Genomic DNA, 27,410 nt, shown 5'->3' with positions numbered 1-27,410 from the left:
TCCGGTGGTCTGAAAAGTCCAACCGTTTGAGCCCTTAAGAGATCTCCGATTGGGATGTCCAACAATCTTAGACTTCAACCAGTCTCAAAGCTCCTATGCCCTCAGATCTCCGCTGGACCTCAGACGGAAGAAAAATCTAGAGGAGAAAATTCCAACACAACCCAGACACAAGCGAGTAGGCACGGGCCCCTTTTTCTACACAATCTCAGTGGTCAAAATGTCCGAATGTTTTCATGTGGCGACAACAAAACAGAACAATACAAACTCAACAGGCCACTGGTATTTCATGTTTTTAATTAAAGCTGAGCATAACAACAAGAAGTTATGAAAGACATGACAGAAGTATTCCGTCGCGACAACGGCGCCACATTCGTTACAAGAACGTGATCAATATCATGCTATATGAACAAGTTTCTCAAACGCAGCTTTCCTCCTCTCTTTCACCTGATGATGTCACTTCCTGTGCAGCCGGCGACTCCTCAGCTCTGAACGGGGAACACGGGCGGCCAAATTGTCATCCTCGTCGTTATCGTCAACATCATCATTACAGTCAGTGGCCACATTTACATGGACAAAATGTCTTTAATCCGACCAGAGTTCGGATGAACATTCTGAGCGGAGGCACCGTTTTCATGGACGCAATCCCATTCGGCCTTGCGCGTTCGTGCATCACACTTTCGAGTGGAGCAAATTATTTCCGCGTGCGCAGATTGACTGAACAAACCGAAAGTAGTAGGAGAAGAGGAAGAAGCTGTAGCGACTTCCGTGACGACAAAACATCGCGCCGTCCACTTCTGCTTTAAACGCTAGCGTTATTTCACATATTTTTCCCGTTTGCGCTGTTACGTCGAGTGAACACTTTCTAACGGGGCTGCGGATGTACCAGTTCAGTCTTGTGGCCGCCATGTCTTTCAGTCGCTCTGCTGTTTTTTCCCCCCCCCCGAAACTTTATTGACTCAAACAACAAACGATATAACACTCGCTCTACTTCGACTCGCTTCCGGGAATAACATGTCACAGACATGCGCGGTAAAGACGGTTTGTTCCGAAATGTCGGAAAAAGTGTTTTCATCGTCATAACCTACCTCTCTCGTTCGGAATAAAATCCTGATCGGAATGCGCTCGATCAGATCAGAATATTCCGAATGAGGTGTGTACATGAAGCGGTTTTATTCCGATCAGGCATTTAATCCAAATAAATGTGTCCATGGAAACGTAGCCAGTGTCATTTATCATCATCATCATCATCATCATCATCGTCATAATCTCTGTCATTGTCAGTATTAGCACTATCATCGTCAAAATAATGATCATCCCGATCATAATCATCTCCACGAGCCTACCTGTCTGCGTCCAGCGCAGCGCCGCTCTGGCGTGTCCCCACCTTGACAGGAAGGATATATTCGCCACGGGAGGGTCCCGCCTCCTCCGGTCCCGCCTCCAACAGGTGAACAGTCGCCTCAGGGACGTCACTTCCTGTACCGAGAGGCCGCGATTAACAGGCGAAATTTTCAAGCGCCTGCCGGATATCACGCGGCGCAGTTTCACCGTGGGTGTCGCTCGGCGCGTTGACGGCCGCGGACATCGGTCGGGATCGGGCGACCGCCGGATGGTCGCCTGTCAGGAAGTTGTTCGTCAGTCTGGCGTACGTCTGGGCAAGACGCAAACAAGCGGACGCCGTTGAAGTTGACGAGACGCTTTCAGGACACAACGTGGACGCGGGGGGACGTCGTCACCTTTCTACAGTCGTCCGTCAACGCGGCGTCCAGCGACGCCACCAACGACGAGAACGATGGCCTGGAAGCGGGACGCTCGCTCCAGCACGCCTGCATCATGTCGTAACTGAGCACACGCACACGCCTTGTCACACATTTTCATATTCCGCGCGTGTTGTTTCGTCGCATGTGTCAAACGTGTCATTTTCATGTTGCTTTTCACGCTGCTTTCACTTGTCCGTCATGTCATATGTCGTACGTGTTGGCTTACTCCATACCAATCGTCACGTTACGAGGTCCTATCTTGCTGTCACGCATCATATCATCGGCGCTGTCCTGCGAAAAACACTTATCTCCAATTTTGGAAACTTTTTTTAATTTTCACTTTAATCCGATGCCTGGAATGCGGAAACGTGATTCATGTGAAAATAGGAAAATGAAAAAAAAAAAATGGAGAGAAGTGTTTTTCACAGGACAGCGACGTTATGCTTTCACACAGGCAAAATACATGATGTCATTTCATACCACGTTGTCATATTGTCAATCGTGCGCTCATTGTAGTATGTTGTCAAGGTCGGACATGCGAGCATATCAATGTTGCGATGAAGTCGTACATGTTGGAGTTGGCATGTTGTGGCCGCACCAAGCGGTGTCCTCTCTTCAGTGCAGCATAGAATTGCTGTGCCATGGGGAGGTCCGAGTAGGGACTTTCACCTGCAGCAAAAACGCACGTCAGGCGGCCGCAGTTGTAAATAAGAATTTTGTTCTTAACCTGTTTTTCACGGCTAAATAACGGTTAAAAAAAATCATTTAATAAAATCAACACAGTACGACGTGATGTAGCGTCTTACCCAAAGAGAAGATCTCCCACAGTAGAACCCCGTAGGACCACACGTCACTCTGGGAGGAGTAAACACTTTGGAAAATACTCTCCGGGGACATCCACTTGAGAGGCAGCAAAGCCTGTTGGGGGGGGGGGGGGGGGGAAATCCCGAGGAGAAAGTGACGTCACGGCAATGACGGCGCTCGTGACGTCACGTGTTGTGGCACGGCACTGACGTGTCCTCGGGCCACGTAGTCCTGATCCTTGAGCTGATCTCGAGCCAGGCCAAAGTCGCCCACCTTTACCAGCCGCTCTTCGCACACCAGGACGTTCCGGGCCGCCAGGTCTCTGTGGATGCACTGCGACACACCACGCACGACGATCACGCGCTATTCGCACGCTCGGCAGACGTCAAGAGACCCCGTCGGGTCAACGTGAGCGTACGTTACGCGAGGACAGGAAGTCCATGGCGCTGGCGACCTGAAAAGCGAAGCTGTGGAGGTCACTCGCGCCCAGGATGCTGGAGTCGCTGAGAAGTGGCGACGACGTCTCCTGCTGGTCTGGAGGTGCGCGCACAAGCAGAGAAACGCATTGACAAAGGGACAGTGGCAAGCAGAGGTGACACGCGGGTAGAACACAAACAAGCAGGCAGGAAGTGGTACACAAACGTACAGGCATATGCACACAAATAGAAGGAGACGGTATACACGCCGTGCGTGCAGGTGCAGAAGCAAGAAGAGGAAGACAGGTACTGGTATATATACAAAAACAGGTACGCGTATCGAGACTCTTATACACACACACACAAACCGGTGCACAAGAAGGTAGAGGTACACGCGGGTACGGGCACATGCACAGAAGCCGGTTCACAAGCAGGTACAGTACAAGTATACACACAGACAGATACACAGGACGGTCCACGTACACACAAGTACAGGCGGACACAAACAAGTACACAAGCAGGTAGGGGTACTCGCAAGTACATGTGAAGGAAGGACACGGAGGTGGAGGTACACACACTCATCACCGATGACGCTCCCGTCTCACCTGAAGCCACGTTCTCGTTGTCGCTGACGATAGCTCCGCCCTCCCGCTTGCTCATGTCCATGTAACCGCCGTCTGCCTCTCTGTTCGCACACGCACACCCCGTGTGTGGGTGTGTGTGTGTGTGTGTGCTGGCGTATTCTTTTGTGGGATGTGTGCATGGTTGCATGTGTGTATGCTTTTGTTGATGAGTGGTTGTCAACTTTCTGTTTTTGCGTGCGTTTGTGTCTACCTCTTAGCGGGTGCGTCGCCGTGAACAAAAGTGTGTTTGTGGCGTCGCAGGTAGTTAGCCAGGTCGCCGTGGCAACAGAACTCAGTGACGACATAGACGGGACCTGCGGATTTGGGGGGCAGAGGTCAGCATGCTAGTGGCCAGCAAAGGGGGGCCTCATTGATTGCGTGGCATCGCGCAAAGGCCTCAATGCGCTGCGGCGGAGATTAGCGGCGGGGGGGGGGGGATCACCTCCTGACGTGCACGCTCCAAGCAGGTTGACGATGTTCACGTGAGGACCCAGATGACACAGCACCTTCAACTCGGACAGCAAGGAACGACACGCGCCGCTGTTGGCTGAAAACAAACATGTACACACACATTTAGTGTCACGCGCCGGCCTCTGGGTGGAGGCGCCACCCAACGAAATACGCATCTGTACAAAAGTACAGATATACACACAGTAGGGGTGGGAACAATCGTTGTGGGGTTTTTTTTTTCGACGCATCGTTCGGCGTATTAAAAAGATTCTGAATCGATTCATAGGTATTAATAATCGATATTTAAAGCGGAACTAACAAAACCAAAAGCACGCGCAAGCGATTACGTGCGTTCGTGCGTCTGCGTTAGGCTAAGCTAGTGCGTCACAAGATGGCGGAACCTCATACGAGCGGAGCGAAGTCAAAGTGTGAAATGCAAATCTTTGCTCTTCCTCGAGTTTTTTTTTTTTTCTTTTAAAAAAAAGGTAGCAGTGTTTTACATGGACTATAAAAATGTAAGCCAATGTATCGATGCGTCGGAATCGCAATCGAATCGAGTCATAGGCCCCTGAATCGGAATTAAATGGAATCGTGAGGTACCCATAGATTCCCACCCCTCACACACGTACAAACAGGTACGAGAAGGAAAAAGTACAGGCGTAGAGTAGATAGAGGCGGACACAGGTCCAGGCACATACAGAACCAGGAAGCGGTACACACATTTGACCATCTTGACAGCCACTCTGGTGGTCTTCTGGTCCCGGAGCAGACCCGACACCTCGGCTTCCACCACTCGGCCGAAAGCTCCCGAACCCAGCACCTCACCTGCACACAGCGCACGGCAACTAGGATCTCGTGCAGGGTGCTACTTAGCAGATCGACCGTACTACGTAGTGCTACCGCGACCTAGTTCAATGTTGTCCCTGGGTATTTCCCAGGAGGCGTCGTAGGGCAGCCGGTCAGGGTCCAGGTAGGTGTACCCGAGTCCATCGGGACCGACGGACGCAATCAGCTTCCAGCGGACCTCATAGCGAGGTTTCTGAAGGGCGAGAGTACTTGCAGTGCAGCGGCGAGTAGCGCGAGAGTACCACGACACCGAGTGCCACTGACTTTTCTCCACAGGACGATGAGTATGACCAGGAAGACGATGGCGATGACCACCAGAACCAGAACCAGCGCCAACATGGCCACCTGAGACAAAAGAGCTGGACAGGAAGTCCTCGGTCACTCCGACGTATCATGGGATGCCATGCCGTCAAAGACGACATCCGGCTTCTGTTATCCATCAAACGTCAACCATCCAAATGCCAGCGAGCTCTTTATGCCACTGTCGTCAATTTGTCCATCCATCCGATCATACACCAACTACCATCCATCTGATAATCCAATCAATTCAACCAGAATAAATAACATTGATCATCCATCCATCCACCCATATATCTTTCGTCCTCATCCATCCATTATTCATCATCCACCTTCCTGCCACTCCATCTCGCAATCCATTAATCAACGCGATCATCCAGTCCGTCCAAACATTAACCATCCATTCTTCAGTCCATCCATCCATCCATCCATCCGATCATACACCAACTACCATCCATCTGATAATCCAATCAATTCAACCAGAATACCATTGATCATCCATCCATATATCTTTCATCCTCATCCATCCATTATTCATCATCCATCTTTATCCATCATCCGTCCGTCAGTTCACCCATCAATCATTCTTCACCCATCCACCTTCCTGCCACTCCATCTCGCAAATCCATTAATCAACGCGATCATCCAGTCCGTCCAAACATCAACCATCAATTCTTCAGTCCATCCATCCATCCATCCATCCCACTTACAAGTGGACAACAGCCTGAGGTCTCTGGCTCGCCGTCCCGCAGAGTTCGAGGCCTCACACCGGACGGCGGTCAAGGTCGTTGTGGTCTCCAGGCTCAGCAGGCTGCGCACCTGCCAGGGCGGGGACTGACGATGTCACAGGCACCCAGCGAAGATGCCGCATGGGGCGTGACGTCGCCGTTTACCTGGGTTAGGCCTCCGCCCGCCAGGACGGTGACGTTCTCCTCCGAAGCGCCTGATTGGCTCGTCCAGCTACCCGTCCCGTTCGCGCACCTGCAAAACAAACGCTCAACGCTTCCTGTGATGTCACACAAAACCACTCCACGTGAATGCGTCACCACGTCGGCAGTCGTCGGATGGCGTTGACGCCGTTAGCTAACGCTGAGCTGAGCGACGTTAGTCTTACCCGTGTGCACTGTGACACGTGAACCAGGTGACAGAAGGGGGCGGAGCTCCCTCGCTGATGCACAACATGGCCCGGGTGTTCGTCTCCGTCAGTGACGTGATCCTTGGGGGCGCTGCGGGCGCACGCGTGGAGGCGGGCGCGCACACAAGCACACGCGACAGTAAAGACAAAACAACCAGGCACAAAGCGACGCACCAACACATTTGCGCCGACGCACACCTGTCAATCACGAGTGACTCATTTACCTTTCACTAGCAGGTAGAAGAACACGTCCTCTTGGTCATCTTCATTGAAGATCTTGGCCGTGTAACTTCCTGTTTGCTCCAAGCGGACCCTCGGAAAGGTCAACGTGCTCACGTATCTGTCGCCAGCAGAAGGCCTATTTAGCCCGTGACCATTGTTCTTCGTATCATAGTTATTGTTGGTAGTGTCGGGTTAGCATAGCTGGTAGCATCAAATTAGCATCACTGTTAACACTGTTGTTGCTCTTCCTCTTGTGGTTCGCATTGTTAGCGTCACGTTTGACACTGTTGTGACAATCCCGGTTAGCACTGTTGTTAGCGTCATGGTTAGCAATATTTTTGCAATCTCGGTTAATATTGTTGTTAGCGTCAGGGTAGCGTTGATGTTAGCTTCATTTTAGCAGCGCTGTTGCATCAATCAGCTTTGTTGTCCTGTCATGGTTAGCATCTTTGCGAGCTTCATTTTGGCATTGCAGTTAGCATTGTAAGCATTGTCGTTATCATCACGGTTAGCATTATGGATAGCATACAGGTCGCATTGTTCTTAGCGTCGCGGTTAGTTTGGCTGTTCGCGTCCTGTTAGCATCGTTCCCGGCATCACGGTTAGCGTACCTGCCGTCCTTCACACGTTCGCTGGACACGACGGTCGTTCCCGCGGTGACGACAACGCTCCGGTTATCTTTGTGCCACGCCACGGTGGGCGCAGGGTGGGCGTCCACTGCCACCCGCAGCGCCACCGTGTGGCCGACCAGCGAAGACACGTTGGTGTCGTGTGTCGCACGCGCATAAACGTAACCGCGATCTGTGGAGATTCGGCATTTGGCTGAGTCTTTGCGTGTGCGTGAGTGAATGCGTGCCAGGGGCGGAGCCAAAACGTGGTTAATGGGTGTGGGCCTGAAAATTTTTCTCGCTGTCCCGACACATCGTATTTTCAAATAAAATGACAAACTGAATAATATGAAGTTCAGATCTTCTTTAGACAACCTCAATTATGCCATTTTTAATATTCAGTCAAATAAAAATAAACACAACAAAACATAAATTCAAAAATAATTTCATTATAATTTACGAAAAATTTTAAAGTATATATTTTTTCTAACTCTCACTGGGTGGGCAGTCTGTCAATCTGGGGGGGGGCCTGCGCACGCCCAGGCCCACCCATAGCTCCGCCCCTGATACATGCGCGTGCAGCCGTGCGTGTCGTCTGTTTTTGTTTGTTGGTTTGTTTACGGGAGTGTGCTTGTTGGAATGCGTGTTTTGTTGTGGCGTGCTCACCCAGTATGTTGACTGTGATGTTCTTTGCCACGCGTCGTCCCTGCAGCGTTTCCTGGACCGCGCACACATACACACCTGCGGGAAGCATCCCCGACAGACTCACAGTTAACGTAGCGTCGCCAATGATGAGCAGCATCGGCACCTACCGGAGTCTGCCGGCGTCGCCGAGGGGATGTTCACGAAGGAACGGATTTGATTGGGCAGAAATTCTGTGAGCGGCTCAATTTCCTGGAACAACGCAACGCACACAAAATGCCACCGCTCTTGTCAGTCAAGCTTGTGGGCCGAGGACAGCCTGCTGATTCAAACCTTGTCGCAGATAAGTCCGTTCAGGAATGTGAGCAGAGGCAGCGTCACCTGCCGGTCGATCAAGCATGTGAGTGAACGCACAAGTACCTCCCTGCGGGGAAAGTTCCAAGAGAAGTAGACCATGTCGATGTCTTGGACGGTGCAGTTGACAACGAGCTGTTGTCCACGCTTCAACACGCTGCTGGACGCCATCAAGTCCACCTCCATCTCCTTGGCAACTGGCAGACAGGTTGGCGGGATGGTCAGGCGAGCCACAGACAGGCTGTCCGGACGGACGGGTGAGCGGCGAAACTCACCCACGACACTGAAGACGTAGTAGAGCTGCGACCGCGTCTCCTCAGAACCATTAGAGGCCACGCACGCGTAAGACGAGTCGTTGAGGCGTCCCGTGAAGCCGCGGCCTGGCTCGTATTTCAGCCCGGGCGCCGGCGTATTGTCGCCGCGTTCGTACAGGCTGACGTTCAGATGCGGGTTGGACACCACGCAGGGGATGGTGTCCTCCTCCTTGTCCTTCATCACCACACCCGGACCCACTGGAACAAACCACTCGTCCGGACCTGAGCGGGGACCAAACAATCATCGGACTCCATGACACTTCATCCGGGGCAAGGGGCCCGAAGTTCACCTTGCCCGGGTACGAAGATGTCCATCTCTCTGATCTGATCAGCCGACGACTCCTCGCACGTGTATCTCCCAGAATTCCTCCAGGTGACGTTAAAGAGCCGCAGGACGCTGCGGGACCCCTGCTCTTCCACCGCAACGTTGCCCTCTTGAGACTCCTGCCACGGCAAGCGCCATGACACCTCGCTCCACCCGGAACACACCTTAGAGACGGACAAGAGTCGCATCAAAAACCTGGGAGGGGGAAAAGCACGACGAGACACCAGGAGGGTTGGGCACGGTTTGAATTTGGACGATTCCGGTTCCGATTCTTTGATTCGATTCCGGTTCCTAACGATTCTCGATTCCGATTCTTAACAACAACAAAAAAAAAAAAGGAGTTATTTTCGGACAAATCACATGAACTTCTCTGTTCTTCAATAACATGGCCTTTTTACTATTTGTGAACTTTACCATGGATTACTCAAAGGGCTGTTTTTAACCAGTATATTTATTTTAATACATTTTTTGTAGTATTATTTAGTATTATTTTTCACAAGAGCTTTATTTTTGAGACATTGAGGACAATACTACAATGCAGCTGTTACTGAATACATGCTACTGGACAACAATTGATAAAATATGTATGACAAACACAACGCTGCATTTTAAGGGAAAGCAAGGAAAGTCGATCTAATCCAAGCGGTCTATATATAACGTATCTGTATGTACAGTATTTATGTCTGTCTATGCTGCAGCTGCGTACGCTATAAGCTAAATATTAGCCGGATGTGTGCATTTCTGCGTTGAACTTGTTGGCTCAATGTTGCCATTCGACGTACTTAGCCGCGGTGTGCCAGCTCGTAGCTCTTCTGCGCGGCTAACTAGGAATCGAAACACTCGATTGCGAGTTTTCGGTGCCCATCCCTAGACACCAGACAGACTGACAAGTTGCACCAACAAACGAGTCTTCTCATAGCGGGACCTTTCCGTTTGGTTTGGGGGTGAATGACCCCCGTAAAGGTGGAATTATTATCGGAAAAGGAACTAATGCTTAACCACCTGTGGTATGACTGGGGCCGAAGCATTTTGCCTCAAGGGTGACTGCTGCCTGTGTCTGGGGTAGTGGCGGCCCTTGCACATAAGATACAGTAAGATGGCACTTGTCAAGATATTGTCCATAAACGGCGTTTTGACTAAACGACACGGTAGCGCGTGACGATGCAATCCATGCAGAGAGAGAGAGAGAGAGAGAGAGAGAGAGAGCGAGAGAGAGAGACAGGTGAAGGGCTACTGACCACGGTAAAGTTGGAGTGAGACTGGAGCAGAACCTGCGAGGCCAATGGGATCAGCTCCAAACTAACAACCCCTTCCGGAAGAACCAGCAGCACACCTGCACGCACGCACACACACACACACTGTACTGTAAGTCCATCCAGCCAATCAGCAAGCAGGACATGTTGGTTGTCTTAGTACTGACCCAACAGGAAGTGCAGCGGCGTCAGACTTCCTGTTTGTACTCTGATGGGCACCGGCATGACTCCCGACCTTGACCAATCACATCACAGACACATTATTATTATTTTTTTTTTACACTATTGTACAAGATCTGTCACGTTTACATTACACGCTTCTTGTTACTCGTGGAACATGGCACGTTGCAAGTAACGACTACTACTAGTAGTATAAGTAGCTACACGCCGCATATTACAACATGTGGCAAGTTGAGTGCATCGTGCGACTTGTCGCCCATTGCATCTTCCATGTCACATGAAACATGTTACAGGTTGCGTTTTACACGTAATACATTACACACTGCAGGTCACGCTTTGCCAGTTGCACGTGTTACCCATTACATGTGGCATGTTACACATCATACGCCACGAGCTGCCAGGAAGTTGTCACGCGCGTTCGTGACACTCACCAGCGCGCATCAGTCGGCCATGTGGACTTGACTTGGGTGTGGATCCGATGACGCAAAAATGAACAAGCTGGACAAAGGTAAACACAGGACAATGTCTGACGTCAACAAAAAGTTCCTCCAATGACGTCACCGGAGGAAGGAGGAACTTGCGGAAAAGTATGAGAGGGTTAGCGCAAGGGGGCGGAGTCAAATACTGCCAAGTCAACACGTGTCTGCTAAAAGCATCAACAAGCTCTCTCGTCTTTGCGTCTACGGAAAGTCGGCGGACATTTATGATATCCGGGGATCTGCGTTCGATAGGTTCGGTGATTTTAAAAAATATTGGTCATCTGTCAAGGGGGGGGGGGGGGGTAAAGTCTAAAAGGTTGCCATGGAAACAAGTTTCCGCAGCAGCATCCAAACCGGAGTCATATCAAAATACTTTTCATCTAACCTTGTGCTTCCTTGTCCTCCTTTTCCTCTCTTCTTTTCCTCCTTCTCTTTTCGACGCTTTTTCTTCCCACCGCCCGATGACTGGAAACAAACTGACTCACTCGCTGACTGGGCGAGCGGGAGGGAAAGAGAGAGAGAGAGAGAGGGGGGGACGAAGAGAGAGAGAGAGAGAGAGAGAGAAAGAAAGCGCGTCTGTTTTCAATCTGCAGCTCTCCCAAACCAGACAGGAAGTCATCTGAGGTCCAACATACACACACACATGTATGCACACACACACACACACACACACACACACGCACGTTGAGTCGTAAATGTGGAACGTTAAAAAAAAAAAAAAAAAGTCTCCACAAACTTAGACATCAACTCTGGTCTGTCTATATCTACGCACGTCCCTACATTTGAAAGAAGTAGATCTGCTCTACTGTGGCTACATATATACGACTCATAGATGATCTCTAATAAATGGATATGTTAGTGTCGTCCTCTCACAAGATCCGTCGACAACACACAGATCTACTTTAACGCGCGCGCATACTCCGCTCATTTTGAGTCCGTATCGACAACACGCGCCGACTGTAATGCGTCCACGACGACAACACAGATCCGCCCTAACGTCTACATTGACTTTTCAGATGGATCATACATCCGGTCCCATTTGTCGACATCTGCAATATTCGAACCGAACTCGAATAAGTCCATATCTACGCTACATGGATCAACTTTTAAAGTGTCTCTATCGACAGCGAAACAGCCAAGTCTAGAGTGACCGACCCTAACGCAGTTGTACAAACACAAGACGGTCATGGAGCAACATCAAGTGGCGCTGAGAGAAAGTGCAGCTTACTGGTCAGCCGCCCCGATGCGTTGAGCCGACCGGGGTGAACGAGTTTCCGTACGAAGCTGGCGGTACTTGCTGCCTCTTCCGTGGCAACGCCATGTCTTCTGAGGGCAGCCCCGGCAATGTCAAAAGTCTGCGGCCAACAGCGCACTCCGAGCGCTCGCGCCGATCTCCAACGGATCCTTGGAGCCGCGGGAGGTCCCATCCTCCTTCAAACCGCTCCACCATCATCGCAGTCCCCAAGAAACCCGCAGTGTCGGTTTTATAACACTTCTTGAACTTCACCAAGACAGCAATATTGATAGCATTAGCATAGTGTGCAAAAAAGTTTGACGTGCTTCATACGCGCCGAATGGAGCGAATGGGCGGATTGTTGTTGCTGCGAATCTGCACAAACTATGCGTCCCCGACCGATTCCAATCAGTGCAAGTCATCAGAGTCAGGTAATTACAAAACATTTCTTGTTGTATTGTGCTATATCGGTTGATGCAGTCATGCAAGGTACGTACGGTACATCCTCACTATATTTATAAATCATGTGTTTTGCTTTTTTTTTTTAGGAGGCGGCAGATCATTTGGACTCATGTCATGTCCTGAATAGCTCTCAGGCTGAAAAAAAGTGCGGGCACTCCTGGTGTAGCTCATACGACAGGAGACAAATTCCCTTGTGTGTTGTTACATACTTGGCCAATAAGGAGGATTCTGATTCTGATTCTGATTCTGATATCAGCCCGCGGCATCCAGTCTGGCAGCACAGGGTCGCACCCACTGGTTTGGCCACGTTCTGTAGACAGGCGATTCCGTCCTGTGTTAAATACAATTATGCCGAGCAAACCCGACACAGCTCATGCGAATGACATATTTAAACACACACACACACACACGTGCACACACGCACCCACCCGCGCAAATGTACAGTACATGGGAATACGCAGATATTCACTCATACACAGACATACAGTAGCGGTACTTCACTGAGTAAATGAATTGAACCCATGAGGTAGATGCGGAGAAAATGAAGCCATACACACAATTGAGCGCACGCTTACACACAAGTGTATGCATACTTGTGGGATGGCGTGAGCGAGAGGAACTGGTTGCGTTTTAAAAAAAAAAAAAAAAAGAAAAAAAAAAAAAAACAACAAAGTGACTGAGCAGGTTGGACGATATCTACCAGTCACATGAACTCATCTGTCCCTACCAACATCACACACAGAGAAAGAAAGATCTATGCCACAGAAACAAGAGAGAGAGACAGCGGGCAAGTACACATTCGACAAAAAGACAGGAGACAAAAGAAAATCCCGAAGACAAAAGGACAAGCCATAACAGCACCTAAGAAGTGAGACGGTATGAAAAAGGGTCTCCGCGGCCCATCGTTCGCATTCTACTAGCATGCTATTAGCATGGTTACGGCAGAAACGCATGGCTTCTGTTTGGTCAATGACGAATGACCTTTCTGATTAATGTCCATTCTTCTTTGCTTGTGATCACTGATCGATTCATGGTGACTTGTCCTCTCCACCAGATGCCTCCGCCTCCGTCCCCGCCTGTGCCCAAGCCCAGAGCTCGCTACGCAAGGGACAACTCTGCCTCCCTGTTGGACAGCCGGTGGGTGTACGCGCGCACAAAAAAACGCACGCCTCCGCCTCGCGATGACGGAATTTGTATTTTGGTCCGCATTCATTAAGTGACTGTGGGAAATAGTCAACTAGCAGAGACCCCCAATTCAGCTGGATAACCATGACAATCGACAGCCTTTCCCATTGGCATACCTTTTGAGGCAATTCTGTGGTTGGTAATGGGGCATGTAAGATATTTATGTTTTCAGACGTTAATTGAGGGATGTTTAGGCTGTTGATAAAAGTTTGGATGCATTTTTGTACATGGTTTAAAAGGAGACAAATGTAAGTTGCTCATGTCTGTCCCAGTGGTGATGCTGACAAACACACGTGGTCTTGTCTTCCAGAAATCAGGCTGCTTCCAATGGAGTTCAGTTAAGCACAGGTACATGCACATGCACACGAGCACACGCACACACACACTAAAGAGTTAACAAGCTCGACTCAAGTCAACGTCAGTGTCAAAAACTGGTTTCCAAACCAGTTTCCAACCAGTTTGTGACATCACTTTAGCACACACACACACATACACGCACATTCATGAATACATTACAAACATCCAGCATCATCTATCCATCAATCATCCATTGATCCAATTACTATCCGATGACGTCATTGTCTCCCCCCCAGATGAAGACGCCGGGTCACCTGTTGACGTTCCACACAGGGTCGCATTTGTCGGCGACTCAGCCTCCAGCCCGCCCGCCTCATCGCCGCTCTCCATACACAGAATTGCTAGCAACATTGCTAACCACATACCTAGCTTAGCAGGGGCTGCTAGCACCATCTCTAACCCTACTGCTGCTCCAACGCTAAGCCCCTCCGGCACGCCACCTGCTAACTTAGGCGCCATCGCTAGCTCCTTGTCAAACATACCCAGTTTAGCCAGTATGCTTAGCATGGTGGCTAACTCGCCGTCTCAATCTGTGAAAGGCATCCCTCCTATGACATCAGCTGGTAAATCAATTAACCCTCACTTGCTGATTGGAGAAGATCAAGTAAGACAGTAGTCATTCTTGGGTTTTCTTCTTCAGGTCCAGATGTCGTTGTCGGAGACTCACCAGCGCCAGCAGAGGGCCATGTTGGACCCGCAGGACTAGGTAGTGGTGAGCCAAAGTCAATAGCTGTATTGTAAAACACTCCCTATCCACTGCCCTATAAAAATAACTTTCCTATGATGACACACATCTCTGGATATGCCCGCGGCCGCCATGTTGGAGGTGGACGCAATCTTTCTTCAGACCAGTTACGCATTTGCATTTCTAAACTCCTACTCGACTATCTGCAGGAAGTAAAAGTCGGAAAGTTCATAGGGTAACCTGCAGAAGGATAATCACAAAATCGGAAGCCGGACGTCACCACGGAGGGTCAAACATTTGAGACACATAACTATCTAGGTCCGATCTATTAATTATATCATTCAAGTGAGTAGGAACACACCCAACATTCATTTTATCAACCTTACTTCCTACTTCTGCTCCACCCCCAAAACTCCACAGAGGAAGAGGACGATGATCTCTACATCACGGTGTTGGAAAGTTGGGACGACGACGTAGATTCCGACTCATCAACTGAGGAGGAAATTTATCAAAACTGGCCCGCCTCCTCTCCAGCTAATGGACCAATGAGAGGAGACCTCGTGGACAACCTGCTCAACAACACCAAGTACATACTACGACACCTAGTCCTACACATAATACTACACCCGGTGTTCCACTTGTTACTAAAACTAGCGCTATGCCTGGCACTACAACTAGTTCTGCATCTGGTACTACACCTTGTGTTACAGTTGATACAGTTAATAATCTAGTTCCTCACACGGTACTGTACACCACATGAGAGCTGGGCATTATACTAAAATTTCACGGTCTGTTTCTCGCCTTACGCCTGCAGCCGGGGTCCCCTTTTTGTCCGGCCGGAACAAATAGTAATCGCCTATAGGCCGGTCCGCCCATCATTTTAAATGGGCTTCTGTTTTTGTCTCCCAACTTTGACCAACTTCCACTGTTCCTTTGTGCTATTCCTGGTATTACTATCTAGTACTATACTTGACACTACACTGAGTGTGACGCCAAGTAGGACACCCAGCACGATACTTGAACGTACATGTGGAACTGTAGTTTGTTCTACATGTATTACTCCAACTCATACCCCACCAAGACGTGATATGGCACCTCACTTGGTAGTCGACTGACATTGTTTGGTTTGCGCTTCACTTCCAGTCGTTCCGTGAGCATGACGCCTCCTCGGCCAGCCCCGCCTCTACCCTTACACGTTGCCCAATCGGCAAAGAGCAGGAAGCCTTCCAAACAAAAGACGCCAAGGTACACAACAGGCACTCAAATGATTGCGCCACGAAACGACTCACACGTGTACTGACGAGTGTTGCGGGTGACGATATTTTCAGTGTTATGACCGTTTTTGTCGCGATTGTTGTCGTTGTTGCTCTCGACGCCCGCGTTGTTGCCATCGTCACGGTTGCTGTTTTTGCTGTCAACTTTGTTGTTCTTGAGATTGTCGTTGTTGTATTTTTGCTGGCGCTCGCTTCTTTGGGTCTTTGTCATTGTTGCTGTTCTCGATTTTCGCGTTAGCATCGTCATGGTTGTCGTTTTTATCACCGTTACTATTGCTGTTGTTGTCCTTGATTTTTTTTGTTGTTTTCAGGGTTGTTGTTGTTGCCCTAGTGGCGGTGGTTGTTGTTTGCGCTTTGTCATTGTTGTTTTTGTGGCTGCGGTGCAGCGTGGCAACCATCCGAGTGTCGAGGAAGAAAGGACAGAGCCCGCCCACCGGTCCGCAAAATGCAGTGGCCCGAGCAAGCTGGTTGGACGTCTGGAAAGGCTTCAGGTAGACGAAGGAGCGTCACTTCTGTACAGAGATTAGCCGAATTTACATGGAGTCTAGTGTTCCGACTAGAATGAAACCGAGAGACCAAAGGGAATGAAAATGCTCCACGTAAACACGTCGGTCGGAATAAAAAGTCCGAGTCCGAATGGAATTTCGTTCGGATTCATAGAAGTGGTATATTCCTTTCGCCTATCTGATCGGACGTGATGTATGTCAATCGGAAAAGCCGGACCGTCTCTGTTGCTTTAAATGCATAGTGACATCGTCGTTTACGCACTTGAAATTTGGAGGCCTCCTACCAGCGCTAGCCTGCGACGGGAGAAGGTTTTCGCCTCCTTGCAACACGCTTTTATCAAGATGCTGCTTTAATAAAAGTGCTAAAGCAATTCTAAATAGACGACAGAATTACTTTTTGATGATTTCAACTGGAATGACAAAAAAAGGCTCCACGTAAAACCGGTAAACCAGGCTACTGATTGATTGGTTGGGTTGATAGACTGCCAACATAAGTATTCTTTCTTTCTTCTGAAAACAAATGTGTTCTTTCTTTTAGACACAACGTCTTTTGGGCCACACTGGATGGACAGTTGATGTCTCTGTGGAAAAAACGTACAGTAAGTGTGTCCTCCAAACTCGTTTTATGTTGTGAGAGACAGTTGTGTGCGTGTGTGTGTGATTTTTGATCAGGACCAGTTCAGCGAGGTTCTCTTCCACGTGTCCAGCATCACAAACGTGAAGAAACTTGACAGAGGAAGATTCTCCGTCTACTTCAAGAAGAAACATTACGACTTCATGGCTCACAACGATGGTCAGACGTTGCTCCATACGATGCCGTACTTCTCTCCGCTCTCTCTTCTAGTGGCCAATGCGCGACTGCACTACGCTTTACCGCTCTCTACAAGCGCTACGCTCGAATGCTCCGTGCGCTCGTTGTCTATGCTCAACTGCTCTCTACACTTTCACGTTTGCGCGGCAGATGTTCAGGACGGTTGGGTCCAGTCTCTGCTGGCGTCACGGGGTCAGCCCAGTCCCGCCGCTCCGGACCTCCACGGAGCCATCACGGTCAAGGACCCCAAGAGTCGCTTTTACGCCGCTGTCTGGGGCCACGACTTCTGGATTTACCAGAACAAAGACGGCTTCCAGCTGGGCGTGGCCTGCTACAGCATTCCCCTCAACCTGGCCACGGTCCGAAGCGCCGGGAAACACTCCTTCACCCTCACCACGCCGTTCAGAACCTTCAAGTACGCCCGCGCTTCTCTTTTCTCTCCTCCATTCCGTAGTGTGTGAAAGGTGGCCGCGAGACGCGCCCACCTTGGCCTGGCTCGCCCTCATCTGACTCGATTATCCTGCCGACAGTCTGTCTGTCGATTCATCGAAGGATCTGTCCGTCTGGTTGGAGTGTTTGTCCTCGTCCATCAGCAGCGCTCTGTCCTGCAGCCAAGTGGCGACGCGCCTCTGGAAGAACCCGTCCAACCGACAGTGCGCCGATTGTGGTGCCGCCGACCCCGAGTGGGCGGCGGTCAACTTGCTGCTCGTCATCTGTCACAGTTGCGCAGGTGAACGCGGCCCCGCCGCTCGCAGGTCCATGCGCACGAGCTAACGCTAACGCTCTTCCCTCAGGTCAACACCGAGGTCTGGGCAGCACCCTGTCCAAGGTCCGCAGTCTGAAGATGGACAATAAGGTGTGGACTGAACCACTCATACAGGTGAGAGGGGAGCCGGGGAAGGAACATCCCGTAAAGATGGTTTTCTGTCCCTCTGATTTTGGAACCCCTTCTCTCTCACAGCTCTTCGTCGCCCACGGTAACCGTCTGGCCAATCAGGTGTGGGCCCCCCTGGTACCCTCCGCAGAGAAGATCGGCCCGGAGGCCTCCGACGAGAGCCGGTCAAATTTCATTCAGGATAAATACAGCAGGGGGCGCTACCGACGAGTGCACGCCCTGGCGTCCTCTGCCGAGCTGATGCAGCAGGTGTGACGCCACGCGGTCACGCAAACGGGATCGTGTCATCGGGCGGGCACGCGCACACACGCGGTGACCGATGTGTTTTGCTTTAGAGGCTGAGAGAAGTCGTTTGTGGCGGCGACGTGGAAGAAACCTTCTCGCTGATCTGTTCGGGGTCAAAGGTGACAGACGAGGACACACCCGCCCGCGTGCGCACGTGACATCCTACGACATCTCTGCCTTTCTACAGGTGTGTCAAACGGACCCCCAGAACCCCTCCGCCATCCAGCTGGCTGAGAGAGCAGGGCAAGCTCTGCAGGCTGAGATACTCAGACTCAATGAGTACACAGGTCAAACACACACACACACACAAATTCGCAAGTACACGCGCGCACTAATATTCATATCTTTTTCTGGTTTGTTTTTGTTAAACAGAGTTTCCGCCTTACCTGCCAAAATTTGGATATAGGAGAGCGGAATCTACCCCCTCAGGTATTTTTTTTTTTTTTTTTTAAATCATTACATATTATCTATTATATTTTGTTGTGTGTGTCTATGTGTGGAAGGAGAGGAAGACGAGGAGCTTCATGGCAAACTGGAAGAGGATCGTTTCCTCTTCTCTGTGGAAAACGACTCTGCGGCTTGTGACGTCCTTGATTTACGGGAGGTTTTGTCGCTTTTCCGAAAAGACGGGTAAATATTCCGCACGCTACGACTACAAGGAAGAGAAACTGGAACACTAAGGAGTGTTCCTTCCCACAGGGCAACCTTTCAGTTTGAGTTGATCACTTTGGACAATCAGCTCATTTGCGTGGCCGAGACTGAGGACGAACTCCTCATCCACTTAGTCCATATCCTCAAGGTGAGACAAGCCGAGAACTCAGGAAGGACAAACATCAGCAGACAAGACTCTGACCACCTGACGCCGACTGAGCTGTTTTTCAGGTGATTCTCCCGGGTGGTGTGTCCTATGCGGAGGTGTGCGGGGCAGTGGGGGTCAGCAAAGTGTGCGTGGTGGAAGACAGCGGAGCCTCGGACAACTCCGAAGCCTGGTTGCTGCTGTGGGACGGTGGCGTGAGCGTCCATCGCGCTCGCAGAGACTCCAAGCAGACGTTAAAGATGGAACTGAGCGCGCTCAGTCGCCACGGTAACCATCCTTTCATATGTACGTCAATTCAAAAGGGAATGGTCCGCATCCTAAGGAACGTTAAACAATATCTCTTTAGAAATGGACCCATCCGAAGACATCGTTACCATGGTACTGGGACACAGGTTGGTGAGCACTCCAACACATGTGCCGTGCCGTGTTGTGTTGGGACACTTGTTACATGTGAGTAAGCAACAAGACCCAGACAACCGACAGGCCTCAGACCACCTGGCAACACACCTGACCGGCCTCATACCGCAAATCAAGGCCCAGACCACCAGACACGACTCAAACCCCTTGACGAGACAAACAGCCTCGAACAAAACTAAGACTACATTCCAAAACTTAAACCATCGGAAGCGCAGACCATCGGACAAATTGAAACTTACCGACCTTATTTCACCTGACACGACAAATATCACTGGACGAGACTCAGACCACCAGACAAGACAACTGACTATCCTGACAATACAAGGATCGCCTGCCGGGATTCAGACGACCTGATCAGACTCAGACCACTTGACAAGACCGACATCACATAAAAGGACTTGGACCACCTGACAAGACAAAAGACCACCGGACAACACGAACACGATCTTGCAAAATTGGTACAGCAGACAAGACGAAGATCACCTGACAGGACCTGAGACCTGAGATCTAAAAAAGCCTCATACCACCCGACAAGACAAAGATCATCTGATAGGGCAACTGACGGGCCTGCTTCCACATTATGAGACGAAATCACTTGACAAGATTCAGACCAACAGTCAAGACTCAGGCCACCTGGCAAGACAAGACAAAGATCGCCTGACTGCTCTCAGACCACCGGACAAAGACTCAGACCACCTGACAAGACCCACATCACCCGATAAGACAAAGACTACTTGACAAAGCGCTGTTTTGTTTGTCAGGTGACACACGTGCGTGTTTGCAGGCGCGTTTCACTGCACTTTGACGAGCACGACAGTTGCGGCCGATGGTACCGCCTCCTGCAGGACGCTCTGGCCAATCATAACGCTCCAGAATCCCCCGTAACGTCCAACGCGACTCTGTACCCGCTGAGTGACCTCAAGGAGATGGACTTGGTGCCGCTCGCCATCCAGCGATGCATCCAACACATCAAAAACCACGGTCGCAACTTCCTCTTGTACTTGAGCATCTCTTCTGCATGCACCAATTCTTCTGCAACTCTCTGAACGCCCTCCTTTTCCTTCTTCGTCAACTTCTTCTCCTCTTGTGCGTTGGTGTGGTATGCCTTTCAGGTCTCAAAGTGGAGGGCGTTTACCGACGCTGCGGCCTAGCCTCCAAAGTGTCCCTGCTGGCGGAGGCCCTGGTGAGATCCCCGGGTTCCGCCCCGCTTGAGTCGGACGAACAGGGTGTGCTGGATGTCGCCGCCGCCCTCAAGCAGTACATACGGCAACGGGAAGTGCAACTCTTCCCCGAGAGCGACCGCAAAGACTGGATGCGTGCCGCCGGTAGGTAGTACCGTAGTACTCTTTTCGGCCTACACAAGGGGTCTTCAATCCTGTTCCTCGAGGGCCGGTGTCCTGCGTGTCTCCCCATCTCTCCCTGCTGTGCAACGTGCCCGATTCAAATGGTCAGATAATCAGCAAAGTCTGCAGAAGCTGGATAACGATCATGAGAGATGGGAAACAGGCAGGACGCCGGGCCTGGAGGAACAGGATTGAGGACGCCGGGCCTGGAGGAACAGGATTGAAGAGCCCCTGGGCCCTGCACTATAGAGTGAGTTGGGGTTAAGCCCTACGTGCAGCGGTACCTTGACTTCCGATCAAAGTCCCAGTCACGGTACTTTGCGTGTCAAGTGATTTCAGATGAGCGTGCCAGGTTCTCAGCCTACCGACAGTTGCTACGGCAACTGCCCTCTGATCAACGAGTAACGTTGAACGCCTTGTTTGGACACTTTTACATGTAAGTAAGCGTGCAAAATCATTCAGGATTACCTGAAAAAAAAATATCACACTACTGAACATTCTCTCACAGATAAAAGTGAAAAATGACTCACTCCCAACACTAGTGAAATGCTCTAACACGCGGCTGATATATATATATATATTTTTTTTTTTTACTCTCACATACTAGCCGTCATATTCAGTTCCTTGCGGTGTCGTTTTCTCACAAGGGTCCAGACGTTCTGTCAAGTGAACAAGATGTCGGCCCACAACCTGGCCCTGGTTCTGGTTCCGTCACTCTTCCACAGTCTGAACGGCGACCTGCTCAAGCTGACCCGCGAGTTGGTCCTGTACCACGCGCCGCTCTTCCTGGTAGGTCGCGTGACCGCCGTGCGCATTCGTGGCGCAATCGGGAAGACTCACCGGTGCCTCGGGACGCTTTGCAGACACACGAGCAGCAACACCACCACGGTGAGGAAGAGGAGGAGATCACGGTCCTCTGATCGACAAAAAGAAGATAGATGTTGGTTATCAATTCTCGTGATGTTGTGTACCTTGTTTTCCACATAAACCAGCCAAGGTGAACATTAAAAATCCAGACTCTCGCCATCCTGTGTTTTCCCTGGTTTTGAATGGGTTTCCTGTTTTTTTTGTTTTTTTTTGTTCCAATAACCATCTTGCAGGTTTCCGACCGCGTGTTGCATTATGGGTAAGGTCGTCATTTAGGGCGACCAAACGGTATTCGAAATTAGTTGGAAGCAACGCTAAAAGCTGATTTAGACCATTTCAAAGTTGACGTTACCCCCAACAAAATCTGTATTCCCTGGCCGCGGGAGCACCTGCCAGAATCTGTATCTGTAAAATACACGTTTCTCTAAAGCGCTGCAAATTTTGAAGATAAAATGTAGGATATTTTTGAGAAAAAAGAAAAGTATAAATTCATTTTGGGAAAAAAAAACTCAAATCAGGTCCTTGGGAACAATGGGAGGAATTTGATGAGAGGAATTGTTGTGTTACATTAAAAGTTTGGTATTTGATTTGGGTATTTGGGAAAATGTTATTTAACTTGTGAAAATCTACTCTTTAAAAAAAGAAAAAAATATATATATCCTTCTTGAAATGATAGTTTTTCCTTCTTAAAACAAAGAAGTCCACCTTTTTCTAAAGAATGAGCAACCTTTTTCTTGAAAATATGATCTCCAAAATATCCAACTGCCTGTAGAAATAACCTTTTCCATGAAAATGTCCATACTTTTTTCATCTTAAAAATAACTTTCATAAAACTTTTTTTCCCTCCAAATTGTGACCCGTTTTGGCAAAAAAGAAGAAGCAATTTGTCTACACCAAATGACAAAATGCCAACAAAGTGTTGTGTAGTCTTTATTGAGAAGAAACAGTAGCTTAGTGCGCATGGCGGCGGCGGCGGCGGCGGTCAGTGAAAGACGGTCTGCCTCCAGCGTTTGTCGGGGGTGAAAGGCCACAAGCAGTCGGCGATGGCGGAGGCGAACGGTCGCGGCTCCACATTGAGGCCCAGCACCTCCAGACGGGAACAGTCCAAGCGAGGGTTGAGCGGTCGCAGAGTGGCTGCCGCCGCCGCCGCCGGCTGCTCTGTCAGCTGCCGTCGGCAACAAACACAAACAATGACCGCCTGCTCGCTGTGCGAGCGACCAATCGCTTGATGTTCTTACCGGGATGAGATGATTGGACGGAAGGTTGAAGGCCCGAGCCATGGCCAGCGCCATCTCGTACTTGGTCATCTGCTCCTTACCGGAATAATGGAACATTCCTCGGATGGAATTGTCCTACACACGCACACAAAACGGCACATTAGAACAACAATAATAAATGCATCATAACAATAATTCCTAACTACTGTGGCAGCTGCTGTTCAGATGTTCCTGCTGACAGTTTCTGAATAATTATTGAGGTGAAGAATAACAACAATAGTGCACCTGAGTGGCAGCAATGCAGATGTTACAGTAGCCGGATATTAATCATTATTGACAACAACAATAATGTACCCCGAGTGGCAGATATTGTAGCAAATGGATACTAGCTTTAAAACAAAATATCTGATGATTATATATAAATAAATAATATATACAATTATGTAGAAATACAAATAGCATATCGATAATGGGAAAAAACAATAATGTACCTGAGTGGCAGCCATGCAGATGTTCCAGGAAGCTGTTTTTGCCCCCACTAATCACAACAACAATAGTGTACCCGAGTCGCAATGCGGTTGATGTCCCAGCAGATGGTTAATACGTATCGAGAAAAACAATAATGTACCCGAGAGGCAGATATTGGAGCAAATGGAAGCATACCTCAATGAACATAAGAACACTTTCCAAAATTTTGACAAAATATTTTTTGTACAATGTGTTTAACTCGTAACATGAAAGTAAGGTTGATAATATAATGTATAAAGTACGAAATATTAAGTTTAATCAATTTAATGAATGCAAATAATTAATACAGCCCACAAATAAAACAACTGTATCTGGTATTTTGTATGACCTCCATTTATGGACAGCAGCAACATGTCTGCTTGGCCAGGAATAAACAAGTTGTCGGTCTATTTCTCGGGGTCTACTTATTTGTGCAACATGTTTGTTAATACATTTGTTAAGAAAGTGACTTTTTTGTGTGTACAAATGACCAAATCTTGTTTGCATTCAATGGCCCACATTTGTGGGAGTATTTTGTAGTATAGCAATCCATAGAAAATGTTGATTCTGAAAGGAAACTAAAGGTGTTGGGGTGTACTCATTTATGCTGGACACTGTATATACACACACACATATTAAAATCTAGATACTATATAAAAATATAAATCCTATATAAATTTAATATGAAAGAAAAACAATAATGTAGCTGAGCAGCAGACGTATAGATATTCCACATGGTGTGTTTTTTTTTTTTCGTGAATAACAACATTAACAATAGTGTACTTGAGTGGAAGCATGGCAGATGGTACAGCTGACAGTTATGAAAAATTAGGACCAATAACAGAGTACCCTGAGAGGCGGCCATGCAGATGTTCTAGCATACAGTTGAGAATAACAAAAGTGTACTTGAGTGGTAGATATTGCAGGGGATAAACATTAGCATGAATAATTATAAGAAGAAGAATGGCATACCCGAGCGGCGGCGCGGCAGATGTTCCAGCAGACGGCGGCGACATCTTGCGTGTGCGTGGGGAACCTCTGCTGATAGTGGTCGAGCGCGCAGCTCTCGGCCGCCGCCGTCGCCCCCTGCAGGACTTTGGGCCACAGTGCCGTCACGGCGCTCTCACTCGGAGTCTCCACCTCGCCAAACAGGACCGGAACGCGCAGAACCGCCGAGCCTGATGGACGAGAGGCGCGCACGTTAGCCATCGCCTGACAGGCGGCGGCGCTTGCGTGTGGCGTGCGGGACTGACGTGCGCAGTGTTGCAGCGTTTGTCGCTCTCCTTCCATCTTGCTGCGTCCGTACGCATTGACGGGATTGGGGGCGTCGTCTTGGCCGTAAGGCGGATGCCGGCCGTCGAACACGTAGTCGCTGCTCATGTACAACAGGAAGGAGCCGCAACAAGCTAGCAAAACACAAGGTCACGCGTCACAAGACATGTCTCACAAGCAACACGTACACAAAAAACACCTGTCACGTAAAAACCACACACACACACATACATGTGTTACAAACACACACGTGAACACAGGCATCTCCCACCCACGCACACGTGAGAGTGTATGGCGGGCTCACCGGCCTCCCTGGCGAGGATGGCCGTGGCGTGAACGTTGATGTTTTCGGTCGCCTCCGGGTGGCGCTCCACCACGTCCGGACGACGCTCAGCCGCGCAGTGGACCACCACATGAGGCTGCGCCATGCGCACACGCACAAGCACAAGCACGCAGCATAAACGTGACATCATAGCATCAAAGGATTGATCCTTTTGGCTTTTTCTTTGTCTTTTTGTTCCTTTTGCCATCTACGAGGGTTCCACAGAAGAACAAGTCACACGGCCAAATACTTTTGTCCAGCAGGTTTCAGCAGTTAACGCTCTTACAGCTTTTATTTTGGAAGGCTACTACTTCCTGCTCAACTCTCATTCTCACCACAGAGTGCTTTTATTTTGGAAGCCTCCGACTTCCTGCCTGACTCCTGTTTTTCGCTGTTTCCGCTTTTATTTTGGAAGGTTCCAACTTCCTGCGCTACTCCCAATTTCGCCAATCATGAATCATCACTTCCTACATTTATTTTGGTGGGTCCCAATTTACTGCTTGGATTCCCAATTTGGTTGTCTTGACAGAGCTCTCAAGTTGTGGCCTACAGCAGTCATTTTGGAGTTGTGTGTTAAATAAACGACAACTGTAGCTCTCCTTTCCCGCGCGCAAGTGCATTACACTACCTTCCTTGCAACATTTTTTCTTTTTTTTTTTTTGTTCATCCAAAATGTTGTGTGAGCACTGCATGCGTCCGTTACCTTGCACTGACTCATGAGCGCTTTGATGGCATCCTCGTCGGTGAGGTCGCAGCGAAGGAGGCGCGGCCCAGCCCTGCGGTACGCCGTGCCCGTCACGGAGCAGCCACGCTTCTGGAACTCCTTGAGAACGGCACGGCCCAGAAGACCGCTGGCCCCCGTCACCAGGACTCGGGGACCCCCGACCGGAGGAGCCTCCTGCTGCGCAAACGCACACACGCACGCCGATAAGCGCAGACTCAGCATTTTGATTGCTAGGACAGACCTCGATCCTTTGAACAAAAAAAAGATCCTTGAACAACAAAACTGCAAGAGCACACGCACGTGTCTCACTCACCCAGACGTGGACTCATACAAGTGTTTGTTCACCGTAAAAATGAGGTACAGCCACAACAGTCACTACTTTGCCCTTTTTGCTATATTCTACTACATTCATATCGCTTAACAATTTTAGTTTATAGTTTAACTAAAGGGAGGTTTCACATTGTTTCCTGTTGAAAATGTCAATGTAATATTCATTGTAATTTTCAAATGATGATTTTTGTTAGTGTCTTTGTTTAAGAAATCATGAACATATTTGTTCATCTGTTTGTGTGTTTAGCAATATTTCCGGTGATAGAAGTCTTTTGAAAATAGGATAAAGATGAAGAACGTTGTGGAAGTTCGAAACACGGTAAACTCTCACCTGCACGTATTGACTTTCCATAGAGATGTTGGCCAGCAATTGATGAATTTTCAGCGCTTTCAAATTGCCAGCACTTTCTCAATATTTGTCACCGGAAAATAGCACTAATATGACTGGAATAGTCTTTCAAAGAGCTGTCAGATATGCTGGCTTCATGTGAAAAAATCCATCTAAGACATTCCTCGTCTTTGCTTCAAGTTTACCTGCAGCAGCTTCACGTGGCCCGGCCTGAAGTCAATCGTCAGGTGGTTCATATTTTGGGTGGAATACTAATAATACCACTTTGCCTTACTTGGGATCAGACGATCGCGAGATCGAGAAATTACCCAATTGCAACGTTTGGGTTTATTTTCGGACTTCCGGATTAAGGATTCGGCTAATTACCGTAAAGTGGCCGCCAGTGCAGTAAAACGCTTTACAACCGAGACCTTTTCTCCACCGTAACCAAACGAACCACATCAAAACCAAAAGCCTCGTTTGTGAGGACACCTTTAGCATTAGCAACTACTAACTTAGCTAAACAGGTATGCTGCGTTACAAGTAAATAAGGATTGAAATGAACGTAACCTCAAGTTGTCCCGATTCAAATCCTGGCATCTGTGCCGACAGCAGCTAGTGACACTGGACAGCCCAGTTAAAGAAAACACCAGAACTCAGCGGAGTCCAGTTAAAAAAACCAAAAACGACAGCAGTAGAGCGCAGTAGGATTAGAGCGAAAGTAAGATCTCTCCACTGTCTGCAACACACACACACAAAACGCCGCTGTACTTCTTCGTTGGTAATGTTGTTTTAATTCTGAGTGAACTGTCTCATTGTCGCCACCAGCAGGCGACAAACGAAAACAGATGTACTTACATTTCT

The 27,410-nt window shown here is 49.2% G+C and overlaps 3 protein-coding genes across 11 annotated transcripts; 1 reads left to right on the top strand and 2 right to left on the bottom strand.

The window, feature by feature from the left end:
* Nucleotides 1-277: 277 nt before the first annotated feature.
* LOC147133696 (platelet-derived growth factor receptor beta-like) lies at nucleotides 278-21,915 on the bottom strand. 5 transcript variants are annotated; one of them, XM_086056958.1, is made up of 31 exons: nucleotides 21,820-21,915; nucleotides 12,614-12,714; nucleotides 11,937-12,209; nucleotides 11,094-11,327; nucleotides 10,661-10,727; nucleotides 10,217-10,284; nucleotides 10,035-10,129; nucleotides 8,762-8,960; nucleotides 8,433-8,693; nucleotides 8,224-8,354; nucleotides 7,974-8,055; nucleotides 7,828-7,902; nucleotides 7,165-7,354; nucleotides 6,556-6,671; nucleotides 6,311-6,422; nucleotides 6,090-6,177; nucleotides 5,907-6,015; nucleotides 5,164-5,258; nucleotides 4,960-5,092; nucleotides 4,774-4,878; nucleotides 4,046-4,150; nucleotides 3,815-3,917; nucleotides 3,586-3,665; nucleotides 2,983-3,098; nucleotides 2,775-2,897; nucleotides 2,567-2,678; nucleotides 2,330-2,429; nucleotides 1,737-1,842; nucleotides 1,549-1,651; nucleotides 1,344-1,476; nucleotides 278-485 (listed from the first exon to the last, which is right to left on the bottom strand). In XM_086056958.1, exons 3-31 carry the CDS (start codon nucleotides 12,133-12,135, stop codon nucleotides 416-418), a joined length of 3,510 nt encoding a protein of 1,169 aa, XP_085913084.1. In that variant the 5' UTR covers nucleotides 12,136-12,209; nucleotides 12,614-12,714; nucleotides 21,820-21,915; the 3' UTR covers nucleotides 278-415. The 5 variants fall into 5 exon arrangements, with proteins under 5 accessions (XP_085913084.1, XP_085913083.1, XP_085913087.1 ...); XM_086056957.1 differs by having other exon boundaries at nucleotides 11,937-12,714; XM_086056961.1 differs by lacking the exons at nucleotides 11,937-12,209; nucleotides 21,820-21,915 and adding an exon at nucleotides 13,386-18,820 and having other exon boundaries at nucleotides 11,094-11,200.
* Nucleotides 13,094-22,005, top strand: LOC147133695 (arf-GAP with Rho-GAP domain, ANK repeat and PH domain-containing protein 1). Of its 2 annotated transcripts, none has more exons than XM_086056964.1 (26): nucleotides 13,094-13,280; nucleotides 13,459-13,541; nucleotides 13,900-13,937; nucleotides 14,183-14,509; nucleotides 14,587-14,652; nucleotides 15,052-15,217; nucleotides 15,775-15,876; nucleotides 16,292-16,396; nucleotides 16,950-17,010; nucleotides 17,084-17,204; nucleotides 17,373-17,637; nucleotides 17,753-17,952; nucleotides 18,017-18,102; nucleotides 18,184-18,366; nucleotides 18,453-18,521; nucleotides 18,590-18,689; nucleotides 18,775-18,831; nucleotides 18,906-19,032; nucleotides 19,102-19,201; nucleotides 19,285-19,486; nucleotides 19,566-19,611; nucleotides 20,421-20,617; nucleotides 20,749-20,961; nucleotides 21,310-21,415; nucleotides 21,627-21,768; nucleotides 21,843-22,005. In XM_086056964.1, the coding sequence occupies exons 2-26, from the start codon at nucleotides 13,459-13,461 to the stop codon at nucleotides 21,897-21,899; spliced, it is 3,219 nt and encodes a 1,072-aa protein (XP_085913090.1). In that variant the 5' UTR covers nucleotides 13,094-13,280; the 3' UTR covers nucleotides 21,900-22,005. The 2 variants fall into 2 exon arrangements, with proteins under 2 accessions (XP_085913090.1, XP_085913089.1); XM_086056963.1 differs by having other exon boundaries at nucleotides 14,587-14,658.
* A 755-nt stretch (nucleotides 22,006-22,760) lies between these two features.
* mat2b (methionine adenosyltransferase 2 non-catalytic beta subunit methionine) lies at nucleotides 22,761-27,337 on the bottom strand. Of its 4 annotated transcripts, none has more exons than XM_086013419.1 (7): nucleotides 26,753-27,337; nucleotides 25,868-26,065; nucleotides 25,147-25,261; nucleotides 24,824-24,976; nucleotides 24,543-24,748; nucleotides 23,085-23,198; nucleotides 22,761-23,011 (listed from the first exon to the last, which is right to left on the bottom strand). In XM_086013419.1, the coding sequence occupies exons 1-7, from the start codon at nucleotides 26,801-26,803 to the stop codon at nucleotides 22,829-22,831; spliced, it is 1,020 nt and encodes a 339-aa protein (XP_085869545.1). In that variant the 5' UTR covers nucleotides 26,804-27,337; the 3' UTR covers nucleotides 22,761-22,828. The 4 variants fall into 4 exon arrangements, with proteins under 4 accessions (XP_085869545.1, XP_085869546.1, XP_085869547.1 ...); XM_086013420.1 differs by having other exon boundaries at nucleotides 27,117-27,336; XM_086013421.1 differs by having other exon boundaries at nucleotides 25,868-26,062; nucleotides 27,117-27,335.
* Between the last annotated feature and the right edge of the window lie 73 nt (nucleotides 27,338-27,410).

The sequence above is a fragment of the Filicampus tigris genome, chromosome 17 (assembly GCF_054856515.1).
Source record: "Filicampus tigris isolate MCC_2025a chromosome 17, RoL_Ftig_1.0, whole genome shotgun sequence".
In the NCBI taxonomy this organism is placed as follows: Eukaryota; Metazoa; Chordata; class Actinopteri; order Syngnathiformes; family Syngnathidae; genus Filicampus; species Filicampus tigris.
The sequence above is the reverse complement of the archived record's forward strand: the minus strand, read 5'-3'. Positions and strand labels throughout refer to the sequence as shown.